The sequence below is a fragment of the Dunckerocampus dactyliophorus genome, chromosome 2 (assembly GCF_027744805.1).
Source record: "Dunckerocampus dactyliophorus isolate RoL2022-P2 chromosome 2, RoL_Ddac_1.1, whole genome shotgun sequence".
In the NCBI taxonomy this organism is placed as follows: Eukaryota; Metazoa; Chordata; class Actinopteri; order Syngnathiformes; family Syngnathidae; genus Dunckerocampus; species Dunckerocampus dactyliophorus.
In genome coordinates, this window is record NC_072820.1 from 40,081,084 (window position 1) to 40,108,698 (window position 27,615).

The window sequence follows — 27,615 nt, forward strand, 5'->3', positions numbered from 1 at the left end:
TTAACGTAGTTTTTACAGCGGGATGTATTCCATCTGATTTAGGATCAAATGTGATTGACACACAATGTGACTGTTATGTGAACCACACTACCAATGGTGTTAACTTGGAGGTTGTCTGAAATGGTATCAGCTCAGTCAGATACGGTATATATTTTTATATTGTATAAATATTCTTAAATAAAAGATATAACACACTATAGGAGGCCAAAAGAAAGGGTGAAAAGCGCACTCTTGTTCATTAAGTTAGTTAAGTCTCCAGAGGCTAAACGGCTTATATTTGATTAGCAACCGTGGTGCTCGGCATTCTTTACCCACGAAGATGTTAATTAACTAAAAAGATTATCCCAGCTTCAAGATTAGCATTGCCATTAGAGAATATTTGTGCATTCTTTGATTACATCCTTAAGCATTCTGGTGGGGGTGGACAGTTTAAGAAATTAAGCGGCTCATACGCGAGAATGAACTTATACTGTTTATTATCTCATTTGTGATTGCATTCTTATATTTTATAAAAGAAGCAATGGTTCTGATTTATGGGCACGTTTACCCTTGCACAATTCAACATGTTCGAAAAGAAGTAGGAAGCATCAGCGCTGATTTCATCTTACCTTGTCTCCATGTTTTGTTCACTCCCTGTGTGACAATTTTCTAATTGGGAGAGAAAATCAGTCGTATCAAAGTAACTCACAGGTGCGTTATGCAAGGTTGGTCTTGATATCAAAAGTTAAGTATTAAAATTAGGCTATCATGGGCCCTTAACTCACCCATTACAGTACTAATGATGGTTCAAACCTTCAGCAGCAGTTTATACAGACCAAATGAACTTTGTCCTTAAATCCACAGTGAAGGAACGTTTTATTCTGATCTGAGGGTGTGATTTAAGGCTAAAAGCTATGCCACGTGTTTACAAACTGACCCAGACATGACCACTTAAGTTACCAGCAGCACCAAAATACACAGCTTCTCATACACGGCACATAACACGCTTCTGAACATATTTTGCTAATAAGACTTCAATGCAGACCTTAGATTATGCGATACACTACAATACTTTTGTATGTACAGTCCACATTCATGTTAGGTTCCCCGGAGACACTAAATGTCCCCCAGGTGTGAATAAGTGTAAATGGCTTGTCTTCTGTCCACTGTCCAACTTTTCTTTTACAAAGTAAAACCTCTTTCATAGTTGAACTATGATTGATTTGTCAGTTTATTTTGTACATGCGTACAAAGTTACATAGGAATACAACACTTCCAAGTAGAAATAGAACAGTTTCACAATTTCAAATGGCCAAAAAGGAGTAGGAAGAACCAGAGCATAGTAAGAAGAAGCAGAGCTACCAATTTGACTTTCATTATGATTGTATACATTTCAGTGTCTCTACTTTGTTTGTTTTAGCAATGTCAAGAGGTGTCAAGGGAGAATTCCCATGTAGTATTATCAGCATCCAAATATGTAAAATTGCCAGCAGAGGGCGCCAGCACCAAGCAAACCTTAACATGAATCCTCATGCCTGGTAGCATTCACTCGGTCATGTTTTCTGTGCAGGGGTAAGCAAACAGAAAATGATCATGTTGAAACAATTTTCTAGAAAGTAGCAGGTGATGAATTGTGTGTGAAATGTGAGGATTTCTCTCGGAGATAAATAAAGTATCTATCTATATATCCATGATTTCTTATCACTGTTCATCTCTTTGTAGCCATTTGTTTTTTACACTGCTCACCACGTCTGGCAACCAGCTATACATAGCAGTTCAAAACACCTTATTCAAATTTTAGAGCAGTATCTTTAGAAACGCTTCCCGGTTGTTGCAACTACTGGGCGAGCTTACAGAAGGATAATACGATTAGAGGTTTATTGTGGGCTAAATCCTCTTAGGAGTGGGTTAACAGAAATCTTGCAGCCATAACAGAGCCATTTGACAAAAGGACCTTTTCGCAGGTGGAAGTCGGTTCACCTGCAGACTACGCTGAAGAAAATGGCAAAGGCTCTGTTCCTGGTAGCATCTCTTCTAGCTTTAGGAAATGTTGTCTTTATCCATGCCGCGTTTTCCCCCAGCCTCATTGTTGACATGGTAAAGATCGTCATTGACAATTACTGCTCACCAGAGAAGCTCCAAGGGATGAAGGAGGCCATTGCAGCAGCTAGCAGCAATACAGAGATCCTCAATATCCCAGATGGTGAATCTCTGGCTAGAGTCCTCAGCGCTGGAATGCAGACCACAATCAATGATCCACGTGTGAAGGTCTCCTATGAGCCAAACTATGTCCCTGTGCTTGCACCAGCGATGCCACCTTTACCTCCTGAGCAGCTCGTCGCTGTCCTCCAGAACTCCATCAAGCTGGACATCCTGGAGGGCAACGTCGGCTACATGAGAATCGATCACATTCTTGGCGAAGCAGCTGCTGACAAGATTGGCCCTTTGCTGGTAAACCTGGTCTGGAATAAAGTCCTGCCTACTTCAGCTCTTATCTTTGACTTGCGCCACACAAGCAGCGGGGACATCACAGGAATTTCATACATTATCTCATACTTCACTGCAGCCGAGCCTGTCATTCACATCGACAGCGTGTTTGACCGTCCCTCAAACACCACCACCAAGCTATGGTCCATGCCCACCCTGCTGGGGGAGCGCTACGGCACAGTTAAACCTCTCGTTATCCTCACAAGCAAGAACACCAAGGGTATTGCTGAAGATGTTGCCTACTGCCTCCAAAACCTGAAGAGGGCCACTGTTGTTGGAGAGAAGACCGCCGGGGGTTCAGTCAAACTAGACAAACTCAAAGTGGGAGACACTGATTTCTACGTGACATTGCCAACTGCAAAGTCCATCAACCCCATCACTGGTTCAACCTGGGAGCTTACAGGCGTCACCCCCAATGTTGAAGTCAACGCAGAGGACGCCCTCGCTACGGCCATCAAGATAGTGGAACTCCGTGCAAAAGTGCCCGCCATCATTGAGGGGTCGGCAGCACTGATCTCTGACAACTATGCCTTTGAGGACGTCGGGGTTGATGTTGCAGCAAAGCTGAAGGGTCTCTTACAGAATGGCGACTACAGCATGGTTGTCTCCAAGAATGGTCTAGAAGAAAAGCTGTCTGCTGACCTAAACACCCTGTCTGGGGACAAGAGTCTGAAAACCACCAGTAACACTCCAGCCCTGCCACCTATAGTAAGACTCCAGTCCACCGTCACTGTCAGTCGTCTTTCTAAATCTTGCTTCTCTTTCTTCTCAGGATTATACTCCAGAGATGTACATCGAGCTCATCAAAGTCTCCTTCCACACAGACATTTTTGAGAACAACATTGGCTATCTGCGTTTTGACATGTTTGGAGACTTTGAGGAGGTCAAGCCCATCGCGCAGATTATTGTGGAGCACGTGTGGAGCAAGGTGGTCAACACTGATGCCATGATCATCGACCTCAGGTTGGCAGAATCTCATGATTCCACTCAAAAGGTTGCTTGTCTGTTCAAGCGTATAAAACACTCACTGAAATTATAATTATATAAATCTTTGGAATCAAGGTTGGTATCGTAGTGGTTCACATAGTCCACTACCTGTGTTGGGCAAATTGCTTAATAAATAAATGCATAGATAAATACATTAAAAATAATTAGTTACTAGTTACTTTTCCACAAAAATGTAATTGGTCATGGAATTACTCCGTGAATGTAATTAGTTAATTAGTTGAAACACCTTAAAATATGTAGGAGAATCTGGATTTAGCTTTGTAGTGGCGTGTGCCTTCGAGAGACGTTTCATGAGATTAAGGCTGAGGGCTCAGCTCATGGCTTGGAATTCTGGGGCAGTCTTTTCCTGAGAGTGAGCAACCACAATTCTTGTTGACTAGCTATTTAGCTTCGTACTAGTTGTAGTAAACATAATAAAGCGCCACATTTCACTGTCACTAATGTCGCTAACAGCTATGTAACGTTTGCAATAGTAATTCATTTGATTAGCGGTTACTGAGAAACAAAAACGCCAGCTTGTGCCATGATACTGAACAGGATTAGCGGTACAGAAAATGAATGGATAGTTAATGTGGGGACAGCAAATAAGACTGAACATGATCTTGTTATTCTTTCGGAAAACCACATTGTCTTACTTCTTACCCTGTAACTGCATTTGCAGGAATAACGTTGGTGGCCCGACGACAGCTATTGCAGGTTTCTGCTCTTACTTCTTTGACGCAGACAAGCAGATTGTGCTGGACAAGCTGTACGACAGACAGTCTGGCACCACCACTGAACTCGAGACACTGCCTGAACTTACTGGTAATTGGACATGGCGTCGGGCCATTGCCTTTTTAAGTCCTGCTCTATGATACCGCTAACCTGGATTTTTAACTAATGCCTGAACTGTTATTGAGATCCCTAATAAACCCCTTGAAAGTTCCTCCTCTCCTCAATTTCTACGAGCCAAACGTCTTTACATCCTATTTCCGTCTCTGATTCAGGAGCAAGGTATGGATCCAAGAAGAGCCTGATCATCCTCACTAGTGGAGCAACAGCTGGTGCAGCAGAGGAGTTTGTCTACATCATGAAGAAACTTGGCCGCGCTATGATAGTTGGAGAGACCACGTCTGGGTCATCCCACCCGCCCAAGACCTTCCGCGTTGGTGAGAGCGACATCTTCCTCAGCATTCCCACAGTCCACTCTGACACAACAACCGGGCCAGCCTGGGAAGGAGCTGGCATTGCACCTCACATACCCGTCTCGGCAGCCACGGCCCTTGAAACAGCCAAGGGCATTTTTAACAAGCACTTAGCAGGCCAGAAGTAAATCCTCAGAATGAAGGTCCACTTTTGCTTTGGCAACCAAAAGCATTAGGATCTAGACTTGTTGAAGAATTGAACACTATTTAGTCTTGTATGTGACATAGAGCAAGGTTTTAAAGCTGGATTTGGTGCCAGTTTTTGTGTCATTGTGGATAAAAGATGTCAGCACCATGATATCACGAGAAGTAACTATCTGAAAGAACACAAGCACAGTCTCAGGCTGAAAAACTTTTTTTGTCATCAAATTATTCAATTCAGGAGAAGTAATACACCTTTGGCAAGCCTAAAGTGCATGATGTCATTTTTATGTCTGGCAAACACTTAATGTCACCAATGCAGACCTACTGTTCTAATCGGGCTGCCTTTGTTCTGTGTCGACCAAATAAAAACACAAACAATAAAATCTAAAGTGTTGTTTGGTCATTGTTGGAACCTTTGGTCATGATTAGACCTTCAAATACAATAGGACACTATGCAAGTGTCGTCAGTATGCACTCGTGTCGGTATGTCACATAGTATAAGTGAGTACACCCCTCACATTTCTAGAAATATTTTATTAGATATTTTCATTGGACAACACTAAATAAACCACACTTTGATACACTATAAAGTAGTCACTCTACAGGCTGGATAGCAATGTCAACTTGCTGTCCCTTCAAAATAACTCAACACTGAGCCATTGAGGTCTATACCGCTGCCAACAAAAGTAAGTAATGGACACCCAACTGTATAAAAACTAGTCATGTGACTAGTTAGTGTTACAAGGTGTTAGGTGTGAATGGGGAATTGCTGTGTTACATTTGGTGTTATCGCTCTCAGACGTGTACATCAATTGACTCATCACAGGCAATTCAATATGCTTGCACTGAATGAATGTCACCAATTTGCAGAAAAAGCTGAGTGCTTGTTTTGAAAATGTTTTTCATCGTTACATTTTCTGTTGTTTGCTAATTTCCAGCCACAAATCAGTCACACGGGTGGGTAAGCCAGCGGCATTGGCAGTGAAGGGAAAGGAATATATCCACTCAAAATTAAACTCCGTATTTCCTTCTGAGATTTAGATTTTTAGGGACATATTCATGGTTATGGATAGCTTACCGCGCAGGTAGAACACTGTCAAGACCCAGCAGAGATACATTTGCGGACTAGCGGTGAGTCGGATATTTCAAACTCTTTTCAAAAACGCACAATTCCTCTGCTGTGGTGTTTGAAAAAGAATTCGTCATGGAAGCCGCAACAAGGAGGCTGAAGAGCCACCTGCGGATCTGGAGCCGCAGGTTGCCGACCACCGTTCTAGGCTATAAGATTGCCAACACCCTGAAACTGAGCTGCAGCACAGTGGCCAAGACATACAGTACTTTAACAGGACACGCCTCTACACGGTCGACCAAAGAAGTTGAGTGCACATGCTCAGCATTATATCCAGAGTTTGTGTTTGTAAATTAGACGTATGAGTGCTGCCAGCATTGCTGCAGAAGTTGAATGGGGTGGGGGTTCAGACAGACAATCTGTCACACTCTGCATCAGATTGGTCTGCATTCTTGTCATCTCAGATGGAAGCCTCTAAAATCTAAAGATGACGCACAAGAAAGCCCACAAACAATTTGCTGAGGACAATCAAACTAAGAACATGAATGAGTGGAACCATGCCCTGTGTTCTGAGGAGTTCTGATGAGACCAAGATAAGCTTATTTTTTTCCAGTCTGTCACGCATTGTGGTCATTGAGTGTCATGATATGAGACTGCATGAGTGCTACATTAATTGAGGTATACTGTATATACACCCCTGATCAAAAGCAGTTGAAAAATTGCTAGAATTTGCATTTTGCACATTTGGATCTTAATGAGGTTTTAAATAGAGCTACAATATGCAAAAGCAAGAAGGGGGAGTGAGACAAAAAAAAATTGGAGCTTGTAATTTAAACAACAACAAAAAAATCACCTGATCAAAAGATTAGGACCGTCGCTCAAAAAATAACAAAAAATGTTCTCAGTAGGACTCAGTCATGCGCAGCTCCACCATTCTTGTTAATCACTTAAAAAATGTGTTTGGGCATGCTTGATGGGAGTGTTTCCAGGAGGCTAGTGGGAACATTGCTCCAAGTGGTGAAGATGGCTTCACCAAGGGCATCAACTGTCTGGAACTGATGGCCATTTTTATCAACTTCCCTTGCCATCCATCCCCAAATGTTCTCTATGGGATTTAAATGAGGGGAACATGCAGGATGGTCCAAAAGAGTCATGTTATTCTCCCTGAAGAAGTCCTTGGTCAAGCGAGCATTGTGAACTGCAGCGTTGTCCTGTTGAAAAACCCAGCTGTTACCACACAGACGAGGGCGCTCAGTCATTAGTCAGTTAAACCCTTTTCCCACAGATACCGTCTGATGGTTATTGCGCTGCAGTCGGCACCAGTAAGGGCCTTAATTTGGGTCTTGATGGACAGCCAATTGGATCCTCCGTCTCAGCGCAGGTGTGATTCTTTGGGGTCTAACACTTGACTTTTTTGTTTTTGACATTTTGACATTTTTGACGCATTTCCTTATATGGTGGCTCCTACTCAACTCGACACCCTGTCTAAATTAGTCACCAGGTGTGTTGTCAACGTGTAAATAAATACCTCGACCAAAATAGACGCCTCCCTTTTCACTTTCAGGAAAAAACAGGTAGTAACTGTAATTACCTCAGATATTAAAGAGTTAACTGCTGAGTCCACTGCTAACTAAAACAGCAGCACCCGTTGAGGTGTGAGGATGCCATCTCCCTCACATGAATTCATGTGTGGAAACTTACATCATGTTGTGAACGTGGTCTCTGCACAGTAATAAATATGATCTTAACGTTATGTGGAGAAGGTTTATTTAGAGAAGATTAGTGTTGATGTGATCACTTCACATTGTTGTGTCTTATTACTTCCTCCCAATGGGCTGTGCATTGATCTTGCAGTTTTGCTGCATCATAAAGCATTTCATTTTCTTTTAACTCTAAATAAATTTGAATATACTTGTGTGATTGTTCAAAATTATTGCAAATACAGTAGTACCTCGCATAACGTAAACCTCCTTTTATGTAAATTCCACTGAACGTAAAGAATTTATGTTTTTGCATCGTATTACGGAAGAAATTCCATATAACATAAAGCGTCAAGTCGGTGCAAGTTCAGACTAACAGCGTACACTTGGTGATGCCTTCCGACGCTTTACGCTCTCATCTCATTGGCTGATTATCGGGGCACCGCCTTCGCTCTCATCTCATTGGCTGACTAATACAGAGCGTACGTGAGTTTGTGTGAGAGACAGGCTTCTCCCTTCAACCTCCCTTCCTCTTCGTAGTCACCCTTAAACTAACTTAAACAATTAAGTTACAAATAAAAATTTTGCACACAGCATTATCGTGTAGTGCGTGTGTGTTTGTCTGTGAGACCAGATGACTCTTAGACTCTTTGAGTCACGTTTCGACTCAGGCTAGTCCTCCTCCTCCTCCTTCCTGCCTCCACTTGCGCTCCTGATCAAGACATCTCGTGAACGGTAGGATTGTTTTTGTTTTTCAGTTTTATTCATTTACAGTAATCTTATTTATTACCTTATTTTATATTGGAATGTTACTGTACTATGTTTATGCTAATGTTTTCTTATATTTTCCCACCATATTTGGTGGACTTTGAATATTTAAGTGCCAAAGGAGTGAGTTTGGGAAGGTCTTGGAACGGATTAGGCTATTTACATGCATTTTACACTTCGTATAACGTAAAAACCCTATAATGTAAAGGTTCTCTGAACGGATTATTTACGTTGTAGGGGTGTCTACTCTATCTCCATCTGCATTTGAGAAAATAAATGCTCTCCACTTCCAATAGGTATAAACATGGTACTGTAATGCCACAATTGAATCACTGCTCTATAAATATTTATTACATACTGTAGCTATCTGCTGGATTTAAGTAGGTTATTGCCCCACTAATCCTAATGAAAAATCCCCACTCGGTGTAATTTTTCTAACGCACTCATTCCATCCATCCATCCATCTTCTATGCCGCTTATCACCACAAGGATAACGGGGGTATGCTGGCGCCTATCCCAGATGCCTTTGGGCAAGAGGCGGGGTACACCCTGGACTGGTCGCCAGTCAATCGCAAACTTTAAGGGTCAAACTTTAAGATCACAGTTAAGGATCGTCTGCCCAACCCGCCTTGCTCTTATTCCCAGCCTGATGTGGGAGGAGCAAACTGGGATGTTGACCCATTTACTCTCTCTCTCTCTCTTTTTCTCTCCTCCTCATGTTGAAATATGAAACCTGGACCATTTGAGTCCAGCTTGTCCCACGGGCTCCCAGATCTTCCAGTGCCAACAACGCTCCACTTCTTCTTAACCTCCTTTTTTTTTTTGCCCCTGTTTGAACATGTTTTGACACTCTGACAGGAAACTTTTTTTTTTCATTTTAAATCGTTTTCAAAGCCTCCAGCTGCAGTTTTTTCTTTTGTCTTTCTTGCATCCCTCTCATTTTAAAGCTGACTCTGGGATGTGAGAACGTTCGTATCTGTGTATTTTAATTCCAAGCCATTCAGGGACTACTTTTTTTGCACCATAGAAGAAATGGTGCCAAGATTGTTGTGGAACATGTCTCTTGTTCTGGTTTTGTTTGGATTATTTTTACTCACTTCTTCATCTGCCAGAGGCGAACCCGAGCTGCTGGAGGAAGAGGAGGAGGAGGAAAGTTCTTGCCAGGGTGCTTTTGACCTCTATTTTGTGCTTGATAAGTAAGTTATATTATTGATTCTCCAACTGTTATAAGTGGGCAAAACATCTTCATTCCCTCCTTAATGCGTTACGTCTTTGTTTGTGTGAGAAATGTGATTTGACAAGATGAACATGATTGTTTAAAGGCCAGCGTGAGAGCAATGAGTTGAAATGAGCATCTCTGCATCCGTGTGCGTGGGTTGACGCAGCGAAAAAGGCGGACTTGTGGTCTGCTGAATCAGCCAAAAGAAAAGTGACTGTTTGGATGATACAATCATGTTTTTCTCTTGACCCCAATTTAGAATCCACCCACTCCCCCTTCAAAAACAAAGAAATTACAAATGGGAGAAGGGTCTCTCATTTTATAGCCACATGTATCCCTCCCTCTTTTTTTTTTTTTTGCTCAGCCATCACTCTGTCATTACAAATCTCAGTACTACCACATTGGAAAAATGCTGTGGTTTGGTGACATCTCAGTGCTGGACTTCAGCAGCATAGATCACACTGCCAGGGAAGAAAACGGCATTCCTAGTTCCTACATGTAGGGGATTTTACTGCTCATAACGTCTTTGTAACAACGAGCATCTAGAAAGTACTGTAAATGTTTAAATTAGGGGTGCTCAGATCGATCGGCCACGGTTCAGTATTGGTCGATTTCTGTGAAAAAGCATGGTATCGGCATATGCCGATACTTGCTTTATAGCGGCGATCACCTACACCCCCGTCGCAACATCCAACCTATAGCGACCGTCTCCCGCCCACTTTCCCTTCACAAAGCCAAAAACAAGCATGTCTCCCGTGTGGGACTTACCTGTCGTGAGAATGATACAAGTGTTGCACCCTGTAAAACATGCCGCGAAAAATGTCTCGCCGGGGTGGCGCGTTAAAAAGCTTTAGTTTGGTGCGGCTTTTGGGGGGCACGGTGTGGTGAGTTTGTCGGTTGTAGCCAAACGTGTGCATGGCAGTCGGCGGTCTAAGGTGGTTAGCCCGAAAAGTGGCCGGATTCGCGGACTGGAGGTAGAGGAATCCGGGTTTGTGTGCTGTGTGCTCTCGCATCGAAATTCTCCTTAAAGAAGGCGTCTGATCCTCTTAAGTTTCACCAGTGATTTTGAAAAGTTAGTCAAATATGTTTTTGTGTCAATTTTATGGTTCCCCTTTCATATCATATAGCCCAGGAGTGGCGCCCACGGGCACCACGTTGGTGACAACGTTGGAGCCCACCCCGACCACACGAGGCGCCTGCAAGCCTGCTTTTTATTAGGATTTTCAGTTAATAATGTGAGAACACTAGAAAGAAATGCATTCTGAAATACAAAATGTGAGTTGTGGATACCAGCATTTTGTTAATGATCTAGTGAAACAAGCATATTTGGTTTTTTTGGGTTGAAATAAGCTAGTTAGCTAGTAGCTGCCGGATGATACCGCTTTAAGTGTGCTAACATGTTAGACGTGTTTCCTGCAGCATACCCGATATCGTTATAGATATTATCGTTATTGTAAGCCTTACTCCCAATACTTGATGAGGCCCAGCCTCACCCAGACTCTACCTCCAGTGGCCCCCGGGTAAAATGAGTTTGACACCCCTGCTTTAAAATGACCCTATACTGTATCAATTTATCTATCCTTTTCACCTTTCAACAATCTATTAATCTACCACCCTTCCATCAATCAATCTGTCCACCAATTTGTCCATCCATCCATCTCGCCACCCATCCAACCATCAGTCAGTCAGTCCATCCACTCATCTATTTCTCTGTCCATCTATCTATTCATTTCTCCATCCGTCTATCCACCCGTCCAACACCAAGCCTATCTCTCATCAACCTATTCATTCATACAGCTATCAGTCCATTCTTCCAACTATCTGTCAAACCATCCGTCCAGCTGTCCATCCATCATCTGTTAATTCATCCTTCCTTCCATCTGTCTCTTCATCCATCTCTATGCCCATCCAACTATCAGCCAATCCTTCCAACTACCTGTCCATCTATTCATCTATCTGCCTGTCCATGTACAGTATTAATCTACCCATCTTTCTGTTTACCCATTTATTGATCCATCCAAGAGGTGAAACTAGTTTGTAATGGCAAAGAATATGTCTATGGAAAATATTGACATAATTTGGAGAACAAATTATTGGACAGATGACCTTTAGAAAGGTATCTATTGTTGGTGCAGCGCGTGCCTTCATGACACAGCGTCAGGTGAATGGCTTCGTCAGGAATACACAATCTTCACAATCTTCTAACCACACTGATTTATGTTTGACAAGCTGCATGCACGAGCATCTGCTGCACAACTAGAATTAAAGCTAAACACAAGACTGCTGTCCAGATGTGGAGGCCATTGTTGACTCACTTTGTTCCCTAAACACAGACATATGCTGACAATAATGTGAGTATAGGTTGCTGCTATTGTTGGCTCTTGTGCCAACTTCAGTGCCCGCTCTGAGGAAAACTTAGACATAACTTGAACTTCAAAGAAAGAGGAAGCTCATTAGTAATCATCCTACAGCTACGCTCAGCCCCTTTCCTCGGGTTTGTGATGCTTTTTAGCGCACACAGCATGACCGGCGCTTAATCCATATGGAACAGAGAATGCTGAGCACACTTACAGTTTTATGAGTTCCCAAAAATACACTGTATTGTGGAAAACTGACACTCCTGGTTGCATACATTAAAATAAATCCATAGATTAGAAGATGTGTAAAGTTCTGGTTGGAAGTTATACATACTGTACATTCATCATGCGAATGAATCTCATATCGATTCGGACCACAATGATTTGTTTGATGTTTTTTTCTAGGCTAGAAAGATTACACAAAGTACATCTTTGATGATTTTTAAAAACTAAACATTGGGTTCACACACACGTTTGAATTCATTTTGAATTTACACAAGGTTAAAATTATACGTACAGGTTGAAATATCGGTCAAATGTTCCCCCAAGTTTTATCTTGACCAGATGCTTTTTGTAGTCATCAGCAAGCTTCTGGCATAATTGTGTCAGGATATTTGACAAGTCTTGTTGGCAGAATTGCTAAAGTTAATTTTAATTTGTTGGTTTTCTGCAACTGACCCCGCTTTTAAGCATAGTCCATAAATGAGGATGGGGGTTTTCAGAAGGTCATTCCAGTAGTTTAATTTTATCCTGCTGAAGTCAGTTTTGATGTGTGATTGTGATTGTACTGTTGGAACACCCAATTCTGTCCAAATTTCGGCCATTTTGATGTTAATTTGAAGTGAATTTGGAGGTAGTCCTTCTTCATGATTTCATCCACTTTGTGCATCAATCACTGGCAGCAAAACAACCCCACAGCATTATGCTATCACCACAATGCTTGACAGCTGGTTTGACTCCTCCAAACATCTTGTTATTATGGTCAAATTGCTCAATTTTTGTCTCGTCTGACCAGAAAACTTTTGTCTAGGAGCCATCTGGCTTGTCCGTACAGTATGGGCACCTACAAATTTCAGACGGTTCAATTTCAGAGGCATGAGACTTGATGGTTCCTGGGTTGTTTCTGAACTTTCAAACCAATTTCCTTTCATCTGACGGTTACAGTATTGGTGTACTTCCAGGCCCTTGGCAAAGTGGTGACGGATCCAAATGACTTGTATGTACTTATCTACAATTGAATGAACAGATGACTTTAGAATTTGCCAAAATGGCTCAAAAAGACGGTGGCCTAGTGGTTAGCATGTTGGTCACGCAGCCAGGAGATCTGGGTTTGAACCTCCGTTTGGCATCTCTGTGTGGAATTTGCAAGTTTGCTTGTTTCCCCGTGCGTGCGTGCGTTTTCTCCGGATACTCCCACTTCCTCCCACATCCCCAAAACACGCATGTTAGGTTAATTGGCGACTCTAAATTGTCCATAGGTATGAATGTGAATGTGAATGTTTGTTGTCTATATGTGCCCTGTTATTGACTGGCGATCAGTCCAGGGTGTACCCCGCCTTTTGCCCGAAGTCAGCTGGGATAGGCTCCAGCATACCCCAGCGACCCTAGTTAGGATATGCGGCATAAAAGATGGATGGGCTCCAAAAGACTTTCCCAACTTGTAAATCTTAGAGCTTGACTGAGTTGCTTGGACTTTCTCATTGTTCTGAGTATCAGTTGATCCAATGCGGGCTGTCAACTCCTTTTATGCAGCCAAAAAGACACTATCAGCTGCGGTCAATCATGATCACTAATGACAAGTTAATAGAGACCGACACTGCCAATCTCAAATCCAGTACAAATTAAAAATTGCGCCCACAAATCTTGTTTTCAAACACCATTGAAGATTTGTTTGTTAAAATTGCATCCTAAAATCCATGATGAGTGCCCGTAAACATCTGTATACAATAATATTCTGTATGGTAAATGTGGTATTCTGTCCCTGATGTGCAGGGTTTCTTCTTCTTTAATGGCTCAGTCTAAGTTGCCGGAATGTGACAGCATCTACACATCCTACCACCAGTTGTCTCACGTTTGTTTGTATTGTAAAGCTTAACACTCAGTTGAAGACTAGAGCACAGCTTCAATACTTCTAACAAACTCAAATTACACAAAAGTTAGCCAACTGGTTGCAAAAACTACATCATTTCACAAGAACCTGGGTCAAGAAAGAACCTATTCCATTTTGGAGCATATGAATAAATGTATGGACTGAATCCTTGTGCCGTTACACTCCCCTGGCATTGGCGGCAAAAGAGGCAGTACACTACCAGATCTGTACTTTTGTATTTGTTGTATGAAGTCATTAATTTTCTTCACACTACATCTTCAATTTGGTCTTAGTGTGATGGGTGTGCTATACATAGGAATCAGGATTTATATAGCATTGTGTAATGTAACCATAAAGTGTTTCCATATGCATTGAACCCAATTGTTAAAAGATGTTTTAACCTCTAACCACTACAAGTGTTCTTTGTAGGTCCCAATTTTGTATACTAGCTGCTACAGTGCGAGCACATTCTACTTGATTACATAGACACTGCACTACAAAGCATGTCCACTTTGTTGCATACTTTAGCTTTTTTATTTTCTAGTGTTTTGCAGTGCTTCTTAATGAAAACTGCTGGCTTTGAATATTCCACTTTATGGGAAGAGCACTTGTAAAGATGCCATTGACTTATGAAGTCATAAAGTCAACTCCAAAGACATTTAAAGTCATCCCGCTTTAAAAATATATTAACTAATAAATCATGTTGTTTCACGGTATACTACGACCTATTATTAGTCAAAACATATGCATATTTAAGCTAATGTTACGTATTCGCCTCAATTAAGCATTTTCAAGCATAAAAATGGCCAAATGAACTTGACATAGTATTCTACACTGGTCACTAGGTGTCAGTAATGTTACTGTAATGTTCGGTGAGACACCGAAACATGACTTGATCACCAGGAACAGCAGGCTTTTATTGCAGGCTTGAATTATCTCACAACAGGCACAATGATCCCTAATAAAAACACAGGCTACTGGTGCGGCTGTAACCCACACTAAGCTGAAACTCAACACCCAATGTCACTTCCTGTTCGCCAATCACTCTGCCCCCCTGGGGAACACATTTATAGCTACACACAAGCACAAATCTTCTTTATGTCTTAAATGGCTTATTTACTCTTATTACGTCTACTATATTGGGTATTACAAGTGTAAATGTGACTATAGGTGTGTTACTGCATGTCTAGAGGGTTCTAATAATGTTAAAAACCGTATTTAGAAGGTCAGAAACAGGTTTTCTATACTCCAACTACGAAAATATTTGGTTTATAAATACGGAACCCTACTTCAACAGCAACAGTTAAACACATTAGCTGCATTTAGCAAAAATGTAGTATGCGAAAATCTAACAAATTATGGTGAGATAGAAGTTGGTGGTTTAAAAACAGCAAATTAACTTAACCACATTGAGATTAGAGCTAAATGCTAATATTAGCATGCTAAAAAGCTGATAAGACTAGGATGACCATATTTCGATGAATGAAAACCAGGAGACTCGACCCGGCAAAGAGATACTCGTTAAAGTTTAACAAAGATGCCTTATAATTTAAACACATTTAAAGTATGCCTTCTCTGTATGAATAGAAATGTGTTCTACTACAAAATACTATCTACCAGCAAAGGTACAAATTCCTAAGGAAGAACAGTCAAAAACTGGCATGAAAATGATTCCAAAAACAGAACAACACAGGAACAGTATGACTTCACAACACTTTGTATTTTGGATAATCATTGTGTTAACACTGTGTTATTTGTTCCAAGCCATGTAAAGACAAAGTAAGAGAGTTTTGATATGAAACACCTTTTTTTTGGTCCAAACATTTCAGTGTAGATGTGCTGCATTTGCTCAGCAGTCGTGCAGTAAAGACTCGGCCTGTAGCAATGGCTGTAAAAGTAGGTTAGTGGTTTTAAACAAACAAATCTTTGTGCCCAGTCAGTTAAATTGAAGCACCATCATTGGCTGCATGGCCGGGGTGGTCTGGATAAGCCCAGCTGGAATGGCAGACAGCCGTCTTGGTCGCTGTAGGGATTTTTTAAATTTTATTTTTCCATCTTTCACACTTTGTGGCTTTCGGCTTCATTCTTACGCTTCAAAGCCCGTAGACCAACACAGCTTTTTCCCACATGCTGTCATCCGCCTTTGCTGACATCTTATCGTCACAGGCCCAACATCAATTAAACACACATTTACCTCTAATATGCTTTGCATGAAATACAGAATTTTAGAAGCAGTCAACAAAAAGTAAACATGGGTGTAATAACAATAGTCACTGAGTTGATTTTTGATGAGTCGGGTCTTGAGCAACTGAGCCAAAATGGAGTGCACCACTTGGTTGCAACCAGCAGAGGCACGAAACAGTAAGAACAATATGATATCAGCCATAGGAAGTTATGCAATTGCATTAAATATGACACTAGCATCGAAAGAGAACCTCAGAACATTCAGAAAAAAGATTGTAAAAATCAGTCGTCCCTCGTTTATCGTGGTTAATTGGTTCCAGAACCGACCGCGATAAGTGAATTTCCGCGAAGTAGGACTGACTATCAATAAAAGGAATATTTTCGCAGTTAGAGCATAGAAAACCTGTTTATAACTTTCTAAATACATTCATTACCATTATTAGAGCCCTGACGGCATGAACGAACACCCCATAGTCACCTTTACACTCCCCTTATTCTTTGTTTACACCACATTGTGCAACACTAATGTGCAGGCTACGGGATCACTGCAGTGACATAAGCGAGGGCCGCCGCTCATAGCATATAGCAAGCGACTGAGCTAACTAGTTAGCCTCCAGTTTATTGGATCTAAACTTAAGAAAGTGTTTCAAACAAAGTGGGGGAGAAGACCAAAGTACTAAGATACTAAGGTAATGTCTCATCAATGTAACATTACTGACACCTAGTGACCAGAATACTAGACTTGTCTTTCAAAATGTTTTGACTTATAATAGGCTACAGACAACCACGAAACAGCAATCATTTATTAATTAATTTTTGAAAAAACGCAATAGAGTGAGGGCACGACGTTCAAAACGCAAAGTCGCGAGGGAGGACTGTAATGGATTAACAAATACCCAGGAGCTTGAAGGCCCCAAGGAGCTGACCTGAAGAGCATGACAAGCACAGGACAAAGGGAAAGTATGAAAGCAACTACTATTAACTAAACAAGATATTAAACCATGAAAAACACAACACAAGTCTGAAGATTTAAATCTAATTTTTCACCTAGAAGCATATTTTGATGGTCTGTCAGTCTTTAACGAGTTGGTCTGCCCTCAAATAGCACACAATTTAAATTATTTAGCATTCAGATGAATAATTACCGATAACAAAACACGATAGTTATCATTGTTGAAACTGCCATTGTGATAACATAAAGAAGATCATTATTTTGCACACTTTTTGATTTGTATACAGACTTTGTCCACATTAAAAGTAACAACCATCTTATCTCATCTTTTGTTTTGGCTGTGATTTTGTCTGTAGCCTCCCTCGGGTCTCCATAACACAACCATTTGATTCACTGTGGTTTCTATACCCTTCTGTATTACCTACTCAGCAGAATGATTGGGACATTTCTTTAAATGTCTAGAGATGAGAAACTGATAGGAGTTTAAATATGATGATGGCCATCATTAATGATGACTAAAAGAAGAGTAAGAAATGACTGAGTATTCTTGCAGCTTGTATTTTATAGGTAAACCTGAAATATAGAATGTGTAAAATTATCCTATAGGTAGCCGTTGTAAGTCATCATGCAACATGTCTCTTACTTTTCAGACTCCTGAGCTGTTTTGACTTGTTTGCCAGCTGTGTTGAAGGAAGCAGGTTGCATACACGCACAAAAAAAACCCCTGGCCCTGAGTTGGAAGCCTTCAGTAAATCATTGCCACACTTTATCTGGCAGGCAAAACAGCCAACAGGACTTTTCACATTACCTCACTCCCATTCTGCCTGTATGACTTTCACACAGAAAAAAACCTTGTCAAGTTGTGGGGGAAAATGGTGTTCAACATTTTTATTCCCAGCAGAGGGTTCTCGTCCACGCTCTGCGTCTGTGAGGTTTGATGCCTAGTGATGAAGACACAACATCTACCCTAGTCCACATTAAAATAATAATAATAATACACCACAAATAGGAGAGCTCCCACACCAAAGAACACAATATGAGCTCATGGGAAGCTGCACCTAAAGTCAGGCACTAAAATCTTAACTATGCAAAATCACAAACAACATAAAAATATTGTTAATTTATATAGACAATATTTAAAACCGACAAGGAAGTTTGTTATCAAAACCATTTTTTAAGTGTATTACTTTTTAATAAATTGCAGTGACAACAAGCTCTGGTAGAATACAAAATAGGAACATTTACACTGTACATCTTTTGCAGCCAAGGTTCAGTTTCATTGCGGTTCATTTTCCTTGTCAACAAACTGACCAGATACTTGATACTCTCTGGATGCTGGTCAACCATCTTTTGGTCAAATTTTCCCATGGGAAATAAGTGAAATAATCCGTTCCATGGTCGAGGTGTTGACGTCATTCAACAGTATGGGCAATTTTTATAGTAACAATCACACAACTATAAAAGGAAATTAACCACAGTAAAGACAATATAACACTTTGCTCAACTTTAATAACAAGTCATAATGTGTATGGTGACCTGGGAGTCACGCTATCCTCCCCTTTTGAGGCTCATCCTTGGAAGTGTTGAAAAAAAAGCTGCAGTGGACCCATGGTTAGCGTCATTAATTCGTTCCAGGTCCGACTCTAACTGAAACGGCGCACAGCAAATACATTTTTCCTATAAGAATGTAAATTCAATTAGTCCGTTCCAGAAAGCCTAAAATGTTAACGCAAAACACATTTTTGCGGTTCTAAATTAGACAGACATGCAGTAAACAATTCCAAATGCATATAAGTACATATAAATGATTGATGAAAGGGATGAATGAGCATTTAAGGTTACATTTTAGTGTTCCCAAAGACGCAATGTGGCAGCGAGACACCACATGGACACCACTTTCCTGTTTTGTTATTTCTTGGATTCAATAGTGTTTCTCACCTCAGCTAAAACGGAGCCACAGAAAGTTTCAAGTGCCAGCATTTTGATAAAGAAGGTGAAAAACACTATTGAGTTGCATTCAAGAAACTACAAAAGCACTCTGAGAGCGCAGACCTCCGCCAAGCGCCATAGTTCCCCCATATTGTGATTCACACTAAAATAATAATCCTGCATTGCTCGGATCAGTCTGTGATATTTTGTAGAAAATGTTGGAAACTTGTCCTATATTTTTTTCCAAGTGCTCTGACCATTTTTTGTGGAGTTATATGCACAAATGGCGAAAATTGTCCTATTTCGCAATGTTAAAGAATCCTTTACAAAATTCCTGGATCCAGACGGTGATCCGGATCGCCCCCAAAATTGAATCAGTTCTTCTATATCCCATTTCCGACAATTCCTGAAAACTTTAACCAAATCCATTCAGAAGTTTTCAAGTTATTTTGAACACAAACAGACAAAAAGATAAACACCGAAAAAAATACTTGCGCTTGGTGGAGGTAATAACTCATGACAAAACAGGAAAACGGTGTCTTTGGGAACACTCACATCGACTGTGAAGGTAAAAGTGACCTTTATTTATCCCTTTCATTCATCATTTGTATGGATTGTTTTATGCATGTAAAACTACAAAAATGTGTTTAGTGTTAACATTTTTGAGCATCAACCGCTGATGACATCATAGACTGGCTACGTAGCTGACTTTCGGTTCCGGTTGCCAGTTTGTAACTTAGCAAGCCAGCTTCTTTGACGGAAGCTAAGGACGTTTTGTGATTAAAAAATAATATTAAGAACACAGTTGGAATCACGCAGTGTATTTAATAACACAACAGGATGTGCGAAGGTACTTAAAACAAGGCAACATTTTGGTGAAAATGTTCGACGTTAACTGAAAAACACGCTAACCGAGGTTTCACTGCACTTGAAGGTTTTTCAAAAGTTTCAGAATTTTAAAATATATGTTTTCTGAGTTAAAACATGGACCCAATTATAAGACTATTTTTCCCCTAGAAAGTCATCTTATATTGGGGCTCTAGAGCTGTAAACATGTCAACCAACAGGTGCTGCCAAACAAAGTCTCCTCAAGGGAGTCAGAGCTTTTCTTCCTGTCACACCACTGACCTGGAGAGACGCAGGCACGACACAGAGACCCGCTCAAAAAAAGTGGCCCAAAGGTTGGGCAAGTTATCAAACTACAGAGGCATTCTAATGGCAATTTTTAAATAAAAGGAACCAGTGAAGCTGAGTCGTAGAACAACAGTCCAGCAACAAAAACGTAGTTATTTAACATAACTACACTATTGTTACGCATTATTGCATCGTGTAAATGCATAATTGACTTGTAGTATCATATCATGAAATACACTCAACAAAAATTGGTTGGGTGTTGACTGTATTTGAAGCAAATGGTGGTCACACGAGATACTGACTGGTTTTCGGACCGCCCGGACCACCCCCAGTACAATTAAACTGCACATTTTGGAGTGGCCTTTTATTGTGGCCAACCTAAGGCACACCTGTGCAATAATCATGCTGTCTCATATGGATAGATTGTGAATCATGAAAGATGTATGCTCACTAGCACACATTTAGACAGATTTGTGAACAATATGTGAGACAGATACTGTAGGCCTTTTGTGTACATAGAAAAAGTTTTAGATCTTTGAGTTCAGTTCATGAGAAATGGTACCAAAAACAAGTGTTGCGTTTTGGGTTTTTTTGTTGTTGAGTGTAAGTACTACAAGTTTTTGTTCCTTTCGCTCTTGTCAGTTGTCAGCTGTGGACCACCACACATGTATTCCCCCAGGTTACTCCAGAAAATCAATTCATTTTGGGGGAAAAACTTGTCATTTGATGGTTTGCGATGATGTAACTTTGAGCCTCAATCACTTAGTCTGCACATTCTGACACCTCTCACCTTTGAAACCCCCCCCCCAAACCACTGAAATTAGATGAAAAAAAATGAGTGAAGGAGGGCGCTCCAGATAAAATAATAGTCCTACACACTTCCTTTCCCCAGTGGTGTTTGAACAGGTGAGTGAAACTGCAAGCTAGGCCTCGGTCCCACGACGATGGCCACCTCAGACAATAGAAGTGATCCAAGCAAAACAAGAAGCATTGTGAAATAGTCTTTACCCACACCCCGATGTTAAATAAATAGTCACACATGACATTTTTATATGACTATTTGCTGTTGCTGTAACTTCTCTGTTGGTGTAATGGAACAATCTACTCCAAATAAAAAATGAGCCCGTTCCGTCAGGGTGGACGTTGTTTCTGTCAGTGTGTAATCCTTTTCTATGTGTGCTGCACCATTTCAACATTGTTTGTCTTCTAAGGTCTTGTCCTCTCCCTCAGCTCAGTCAGCATTACAAGAAAAGCCTTGATGTGGGGGAGCAATTCATCGAACAACAGGGAGAAAATGCTGAGGTAGAAAGTTGGCCACCATTTGCTTCTGCGCAGAAGCAGACGCCAGAGTTCAAGGAGTCCTTGTTATTGTGGAAGTCCTCTTTGTGTTTGGGACCAGATATTTTCAGCATGTGTGGTCTGCAGGGGGAATTTCTAAAACTCAGTGAGCATTGATGGGTGGAACTCTGCTTTTTTTTTTTTTTAACATATTCCACAAAGTTTATTTATCCCGTCATGTATCAGTCATGTGACTTGGCGGAACTGAAGGCATTCACCAGGCCTTACCAAGTAATCACAGCTCCATTCCAAAAACAATAAATCAAAGACGACACAAGGGAAGATGTTGCAGAAACACAATGGCCGACAAATTTGTTGTACTGCTGTTGTTTTAGGGGGCACTACCCTTCTTATTTCAGGGGCTTTTAAACTGATACAAGACCCCAGTTGGGCACTATAGTAAGTTTACTATATATATATATCAAGCTGTGTGCAGGGCAAATCTGCATTCTTCTCCTCTTGGCCGAAATGCTCGGATTCCCCCAACCATACCTACTCCAGTTGCGATAGGCCCTTCCCACAACCGGTTACATGCTAATGGTCATCAGCAAACAGTAAAGAATTGGATATTGGATGTAACTGGGTGAATATTGGAAAATATGGCGTCAAACTGTGTTGTTTGCAAAACAAAAAAAAAAGCTGTCCGTGAAATGGCGAGAGCAGAGGAGCAGTGACCGTGAGGTAAGTCTTTAGCTCCCCAGAAAACAAAACCACTTCCCGTCGCTGCCTTACCCCAGTTTAGATACACAATTCTTATATCGGAAAAAACACTTCCTGGCTGCCATTTTCAAGAAAAAGCGACAAAGAGTACTGAAATAAAGGAACATGAACCTCATTTGAGCACTGTGGGAAAAACAGTGTTGACCCTCAGCCACGTCATAAATAGAAACAGGAACACACATGTTGGCAAGTTCCTGTCTAATATTGTTACATCAGTCAGTCGGCACCTAAAATAACATTCTGTCTCCCTCAAACAGTATTCCGAGTAGGCGTCATCTTTTGAATGGGCCTTCAGTTTCAACCGCAGTCAATTAGCTCATTTCCCATGTGTCATCTCTTTTTATACTGCTGACTGTTCACATTTCTGCCGGAAGACGCCTTCTGTATTGCTCAGACTTTTAGTCAAATTACCAATTAGCACAAAAACACACCCCAACACAAACACATGGCCTGCTCCATATGTTGTGTTGCTGTTCATTTATAGACCAGCTTTATGGCGCTCCCCTGGGAGAAAGGCACCCATTTCCTCAGCCTTCAGGCAGCCTTTCAGGGCATGAGTAGGGTTCCAAGACACACACACGAGCCACTAATGAATTAAGCAGAGTAATAGCTTAGCACAGGGGTCCCAAACCACCAGGCTGTGGCATGGTATTGGTCCTTGGGCAGGGCCGAACTGGGCTTTTCACGTGCAATGTTTAAAAAAAATTATTTTGTTAATAACCACATTAAAATTGTGAAAGTAGCTGCTATTATTTTATTTAGAAAATCATATACAATTCGAAATCACACCGTTTTTGCAAGTTTCACTGTGTTTTCGAGAGCGGCGACCCTTCTCACTTTCTTTGATGGTCCTTGAACGCACCATAGCTGTGTGCTCCAACGCTGCACAGATTAGACTTATACTGTAATGTTCCCATTTGTCTTTCACCTCATGTTTGTTCCCAAATGCTGATACTGTGTGAGAATGCATAAAGGTAAGATTTGATGACGTTATTGAGTGCTATGGTGCGTATTTGTCACACCATTCAACGACGTTATAATCTTCTTCCTGAAAACAAACTCCATGCTTGTACTGATGTTGAATGGTCTATATTCATTTTGTGCTTTTTAGTTGACATTGTGGATGTCTTAGTTTTATACACAATACATAATAAACAGCATAAGAAATAAATGTAACATGCTATAATGTCCCCCGGTCTGCATGGGAAACACGAGCCAGTCCATTTTGGACCCACGTGGGCTTAGCATTTTAGCATTACTTCTTTTGAGTGTTCATGATATATAAAGTCTCAGTACATTTCCAAAAAAGCTGTGCAATTGAGATAATTATATTACATTTCCCAAGCTACAGTCTAATTTTCTAAATAATCATATTTGTAGTGCTTAAACATTATTTTTTTTTTGTTATTCAGTTTTTCAATTTGTTACCTCAGCCATTTTGAAAGATTGCTAATGTAACACAGGGCAGCTAACGCGGACCAGCCATGCACCCTGCTCAAGCTAGTGCTCACACATCCCCACTGATTAAGAGTTAAGTTGAGCAGGACTAATCACAGCTCTTAAGGTGTCAGGGAGAAAGTCTTACACAGCATCCTATCGCACAGCCACACTAGCTGCTATATGTTACATCAGTGGTTCCCAAACTTTTTACAGTGGCGTACCCCTTCAGACATTTTGTTTTCTTCAGACATTTGATCTGAAGCCATGTACCCCCTATTCCTTACAAAAACTTAATTAACTTGAAATACTGAACATAATTAATTGGTTAATTCAATTTATAGTAATTCTGAGCAAAAAATGTGTATTTTGCACGGTCAGGCTTTGATACAGTTTCACATGAGCACTGATAAATAGATAAGTAATCATCCTACATAACTTTTATTCCAGTCTGATGTTGACATCCTTCCGTTTGAATGGGTTGAATTCCAGCTTGACTTTTTTCGTCCACTCACGATGGTTATGGATTAAGTCTGCATATGAATTCAATACCAAATTGAAGCGGAAAGTTTAACAATCATGTTAAATCCGTATCCAAAGTACAAAAATACATACAACCAACGATATAGCCTCATTTTTGGGTGAACCCTCACTGACAGTGACAGGTTTTCACTGCTAGGCCGTGTGGGGATTGGAACGCCAATGTTAATGACATCTTCAAGATTAAACACTTTTAATGCAAAAAATAATCATCAAATTGACTTATTTGTTCATATGATGCACACAGAGCAATGAACAACTTCATTCTTCTTTATGCTATGCTGTCCTTGCGCCGTGAGGCATTCAGGCTCACTCATAATTGTGAGTTTCAGGTGCTTTTGTTTTTCATTTTTATTCACCTACCCCCTATGAGAACTGGTGTACCCCTGGGGGTACGCGTATCCCACTTTGGGAACCGAGGTGTTACGTTAACACATTAGCATTAGCAATGTCAGCTACATTCAGAAAATTCTACAGCCTAGTTCCAACCATGCTAATAATACTAATGAGGAAAGTTTACCAGCATTTTGCTCTTTTTAAGTGTGTATTTATTGCATTTTGTTTAAAATGCCAATCCGAATATTGTGTTAAAGTTGGTGTAACTCGTAAAACACTGAATTTGTTGTTTTACTGTCTTAGGTCCGGCAGTGTGAAGGATCACTGGGATGAAATCTACTATTTTGTGGAAAATTTAGCAGAAAAATTCAAAAGGTAAGCAATACTGCCAACATATGCACTCACATCACTATGACAATGACAACCCCGAGGCAAAATTCTGTGTGAGATTTCAACAGCTGAAAGGGACAGTATGAATTACAAGAATTTTAAGACTAAAGACACTTTTAAGTACCGTCTTTCATCCGTACGGGACTTCCTGGAGCCCCACAACCAAGATCTCCACAGAGAAACACATCGCAGTGCAATAAAATTAAATGTGTCCCTAGCAATACTACATCCCAGCATATGTTGAACCACTTAATGTATCAATCGGTTATGGCTACAGTATAGTCTCAATGGTCTGTATGAAAGGAAACCATCCATCTTAACCACATAATATCTCAATAAAAAAAATGAAAAATGTGTACAAACTGCATTTCACCTATAACAATAGAATCAACTGTGGTTATCCCATATAGACAAGTAAGTAAGTAAAGTAGCAGCAACCCAAACTCCGAATAATGTAATATGAGTCTCAATATGAACAAAGTTGATAATACAGTACACATTATGAAGGCATACACTGTGGTACCTTGGTTAGCGAATCCGTTCCAGAAGGTCCGACTGTAAACGAAATGTAATCTAACCAAATTCATATTTCCCGCTTAGAAATCCAATTCATCTGTTCCAGAAAGCCAAAAGTGTTAACACAAAATACAACTGTATAGTTTTACATGCAGAAAACAATTCTAAATGCATATAAATGATGAATGAAAGGGATAAATAAACATTTAACGCTGCTTTTACCTCGATTGAAGACATGAATGTTGATAAAAACGGTGATGTGGTAGCGAACCCCACTCGGACACACCTTCACGTTTTGCTAGGAGTTATTTCTTGAATTTAATAGTGTTACTCACCCTTTTTATCAAAGTGCTGGCACTTGCAACTTTCTTCGGCTCCATTTTCGGTTATTTTGCAGCTGTGATCAATAAGAAAAGCAGAGACTTGGGGAGTAACTGTGCTAGTTAGCAAAAAAGACAGAATCAACCGCTGATGATATCATAGACGGGCGATGTAGGTGACTTCCGGCATCCGGCATTCCATGTATTAGCAACCTGCTAACAAGTACGTTTTGTGATAGAAATACATTAAGAACACGGTTGGACTCACTCGGTGTATTAATAGCACGACAAGATGCGCACAATATTGTGCACTAACCGGAAAATGTACGTGAACTTTTGTTGCAAATTGTCAACATTCACCGAAAACCACACTAACAGGATTATTCACTAACCGAGGGTCCACTGTATTGCATTATGGCTGATATTGTACATCGAGATTCTCCCGTCCTGTTTGCTTGTCACTACATTAGCAGCACACAGTTAGTATATAGTTAACTATTAAGATTACTCAAAAGCTCCACAACCAATTTCTATGACATTTTAATTGGTTCCAGACAAGTGAATTTCCACAAAGTAGGATTCAATATTAATAAATGGTATATTTTTGTTGTTAGAGCATAAAAAAACCTGTTTATGACCTAACAATTCTTCCATTAATACAGTCTTTTAGACATGCAATAACACCCCTACCCTCTACCCAATATAAGAGACATAATAAGAGAAAATAAGCCATCTTAGACATAATTAAGATAAGAGAGACAAGTCGCTATAGTCTCATCAGTGTAACATTACTGACACCGAGAGATCAGTGTATTGGTATTTGTATTTGTATTTGTATTTGTACTTTATTTATCCCACAGCGGGGAAATTCACTTGTTACAGCACTAAGCAAGATACGCAAGTAAAGAGTACAGTGTAAAGAATACATATTGACTACAACATGGTTCAGGTGGTGCAGGTGTTGTAGAGCCTGACAGCGGTCGGTATGAAGGACCTGCGGAACCTCTCCCTCTTACACCGTGGGTGTAACAGTCTGCTGCTGAAGGAGCTGCTAAGGGAAACAACAGTGTCATGTAGCGGGTGAGAGGTGTTGTCCATGATGGACGTCAGCTTAGCCAACATCCTTCTCTCCCTCACTTCCTCCACGGAGTCCAGAGGACCGTCCAGGACAGAGCTCGCTCTCCTGATCAGCCTATTGATCCTGCTCCTGTCCCTGTCCGTGCTGCCCCCTCTCCAGCAGCCCACAGCATAGAAGATGGCTGAGGCCACCACAGAGTGTAGAATACTACTGTATGTTTGTGGTTAACGAGAGACTCACGATACACTTCAATCGCTTTATGAACAAGCAGTGAACATTCACACAGGAGCTGCTGTCGGCCACCGTCGACACTGCTACCCTGCTGCTAGCACTCAGCTAACAGTCAGCTCTAACCAGTCACATACGTCACTTCCCAGGCCCCGCTTCTTAAAGGCGCACACAAGTCGCAGATATTGTATTACATTTCATATCACGTCTTTTGAATGCCTTACATTTGTATTTTTGTTCATTTAGCCATTTTTATGCTTGAAAATGCTAAATTTAGTCCATGAAAACATACAATTTGCTTGAATATGTATATATTTTCTTCTAATAATAGACCATATTCAACCACGAAACAGCAATCATGACGGTGTATGATACAGGAATCTATTGTCACAATTTAACGTCTTGTTTGTGGAGTCTTGCCTGTCTATTCATGACCTTATATTAAGTGTGCTGACAAACTGAACACACACTCCACAAATTGTTCGAGTCATTTATTTATATCGTTTTGC

At 40.7% G+C, this 27,615-nt stretch overlaps 2 protein-coding genes across 2 annotated transcripts in view; both read left to right on the plus strand.

Moving 5' to 3' along the window:
• The first annotated feature begins 1,898 nt into the window (after window positions 1-1,898).
• rbp3 (retinol binding protein 3) lies at window positions 1,899-5,185 on the plus strand. Its single transcript, XM_054767578.1, has 4 exons — window positions 1,899-3,174; window positions 3,239-3,429; window positions 4,136-4,278; window positions 4,461-5,185. The coding sequence occupies exons 1-4, from the start codon at window positions 1,981-1,983 to the stop codon at window positions 4,784-4,786; spliced, it is 1,854 nt and encodes a 617-aa protein (XP_054623553.1). The 5' UTR covers window positions 1,899-1,980; the 3' UTR covers window positions 4,787-5,185.
• Window positions 5,186-9,086: 3,901 nt separating this feature from the next.
• antxr1c (ANTXR cell adhesion molecule 1c) overlaps window positions 9,087-27,615 on the plus strand; it is a 51,938-nt gene continuing 33,409 nt past the window's right edge. The window contains exons 1-2 of the mRNA XM_054768192.1: window positions 9,087-9,535; window positions 24,878-24,949. Coding sequence (XP_054624167.1) covers window positions 9,372-9,535; window positions 24,878-24,949 — 236 coding nt within the window. The 5' untranslated portion in view covers window positions 9,087-9,371. The remainder of the gene's footprint in view (window positions 9,536-24,877; window positions 24,950-27,615) is intronic.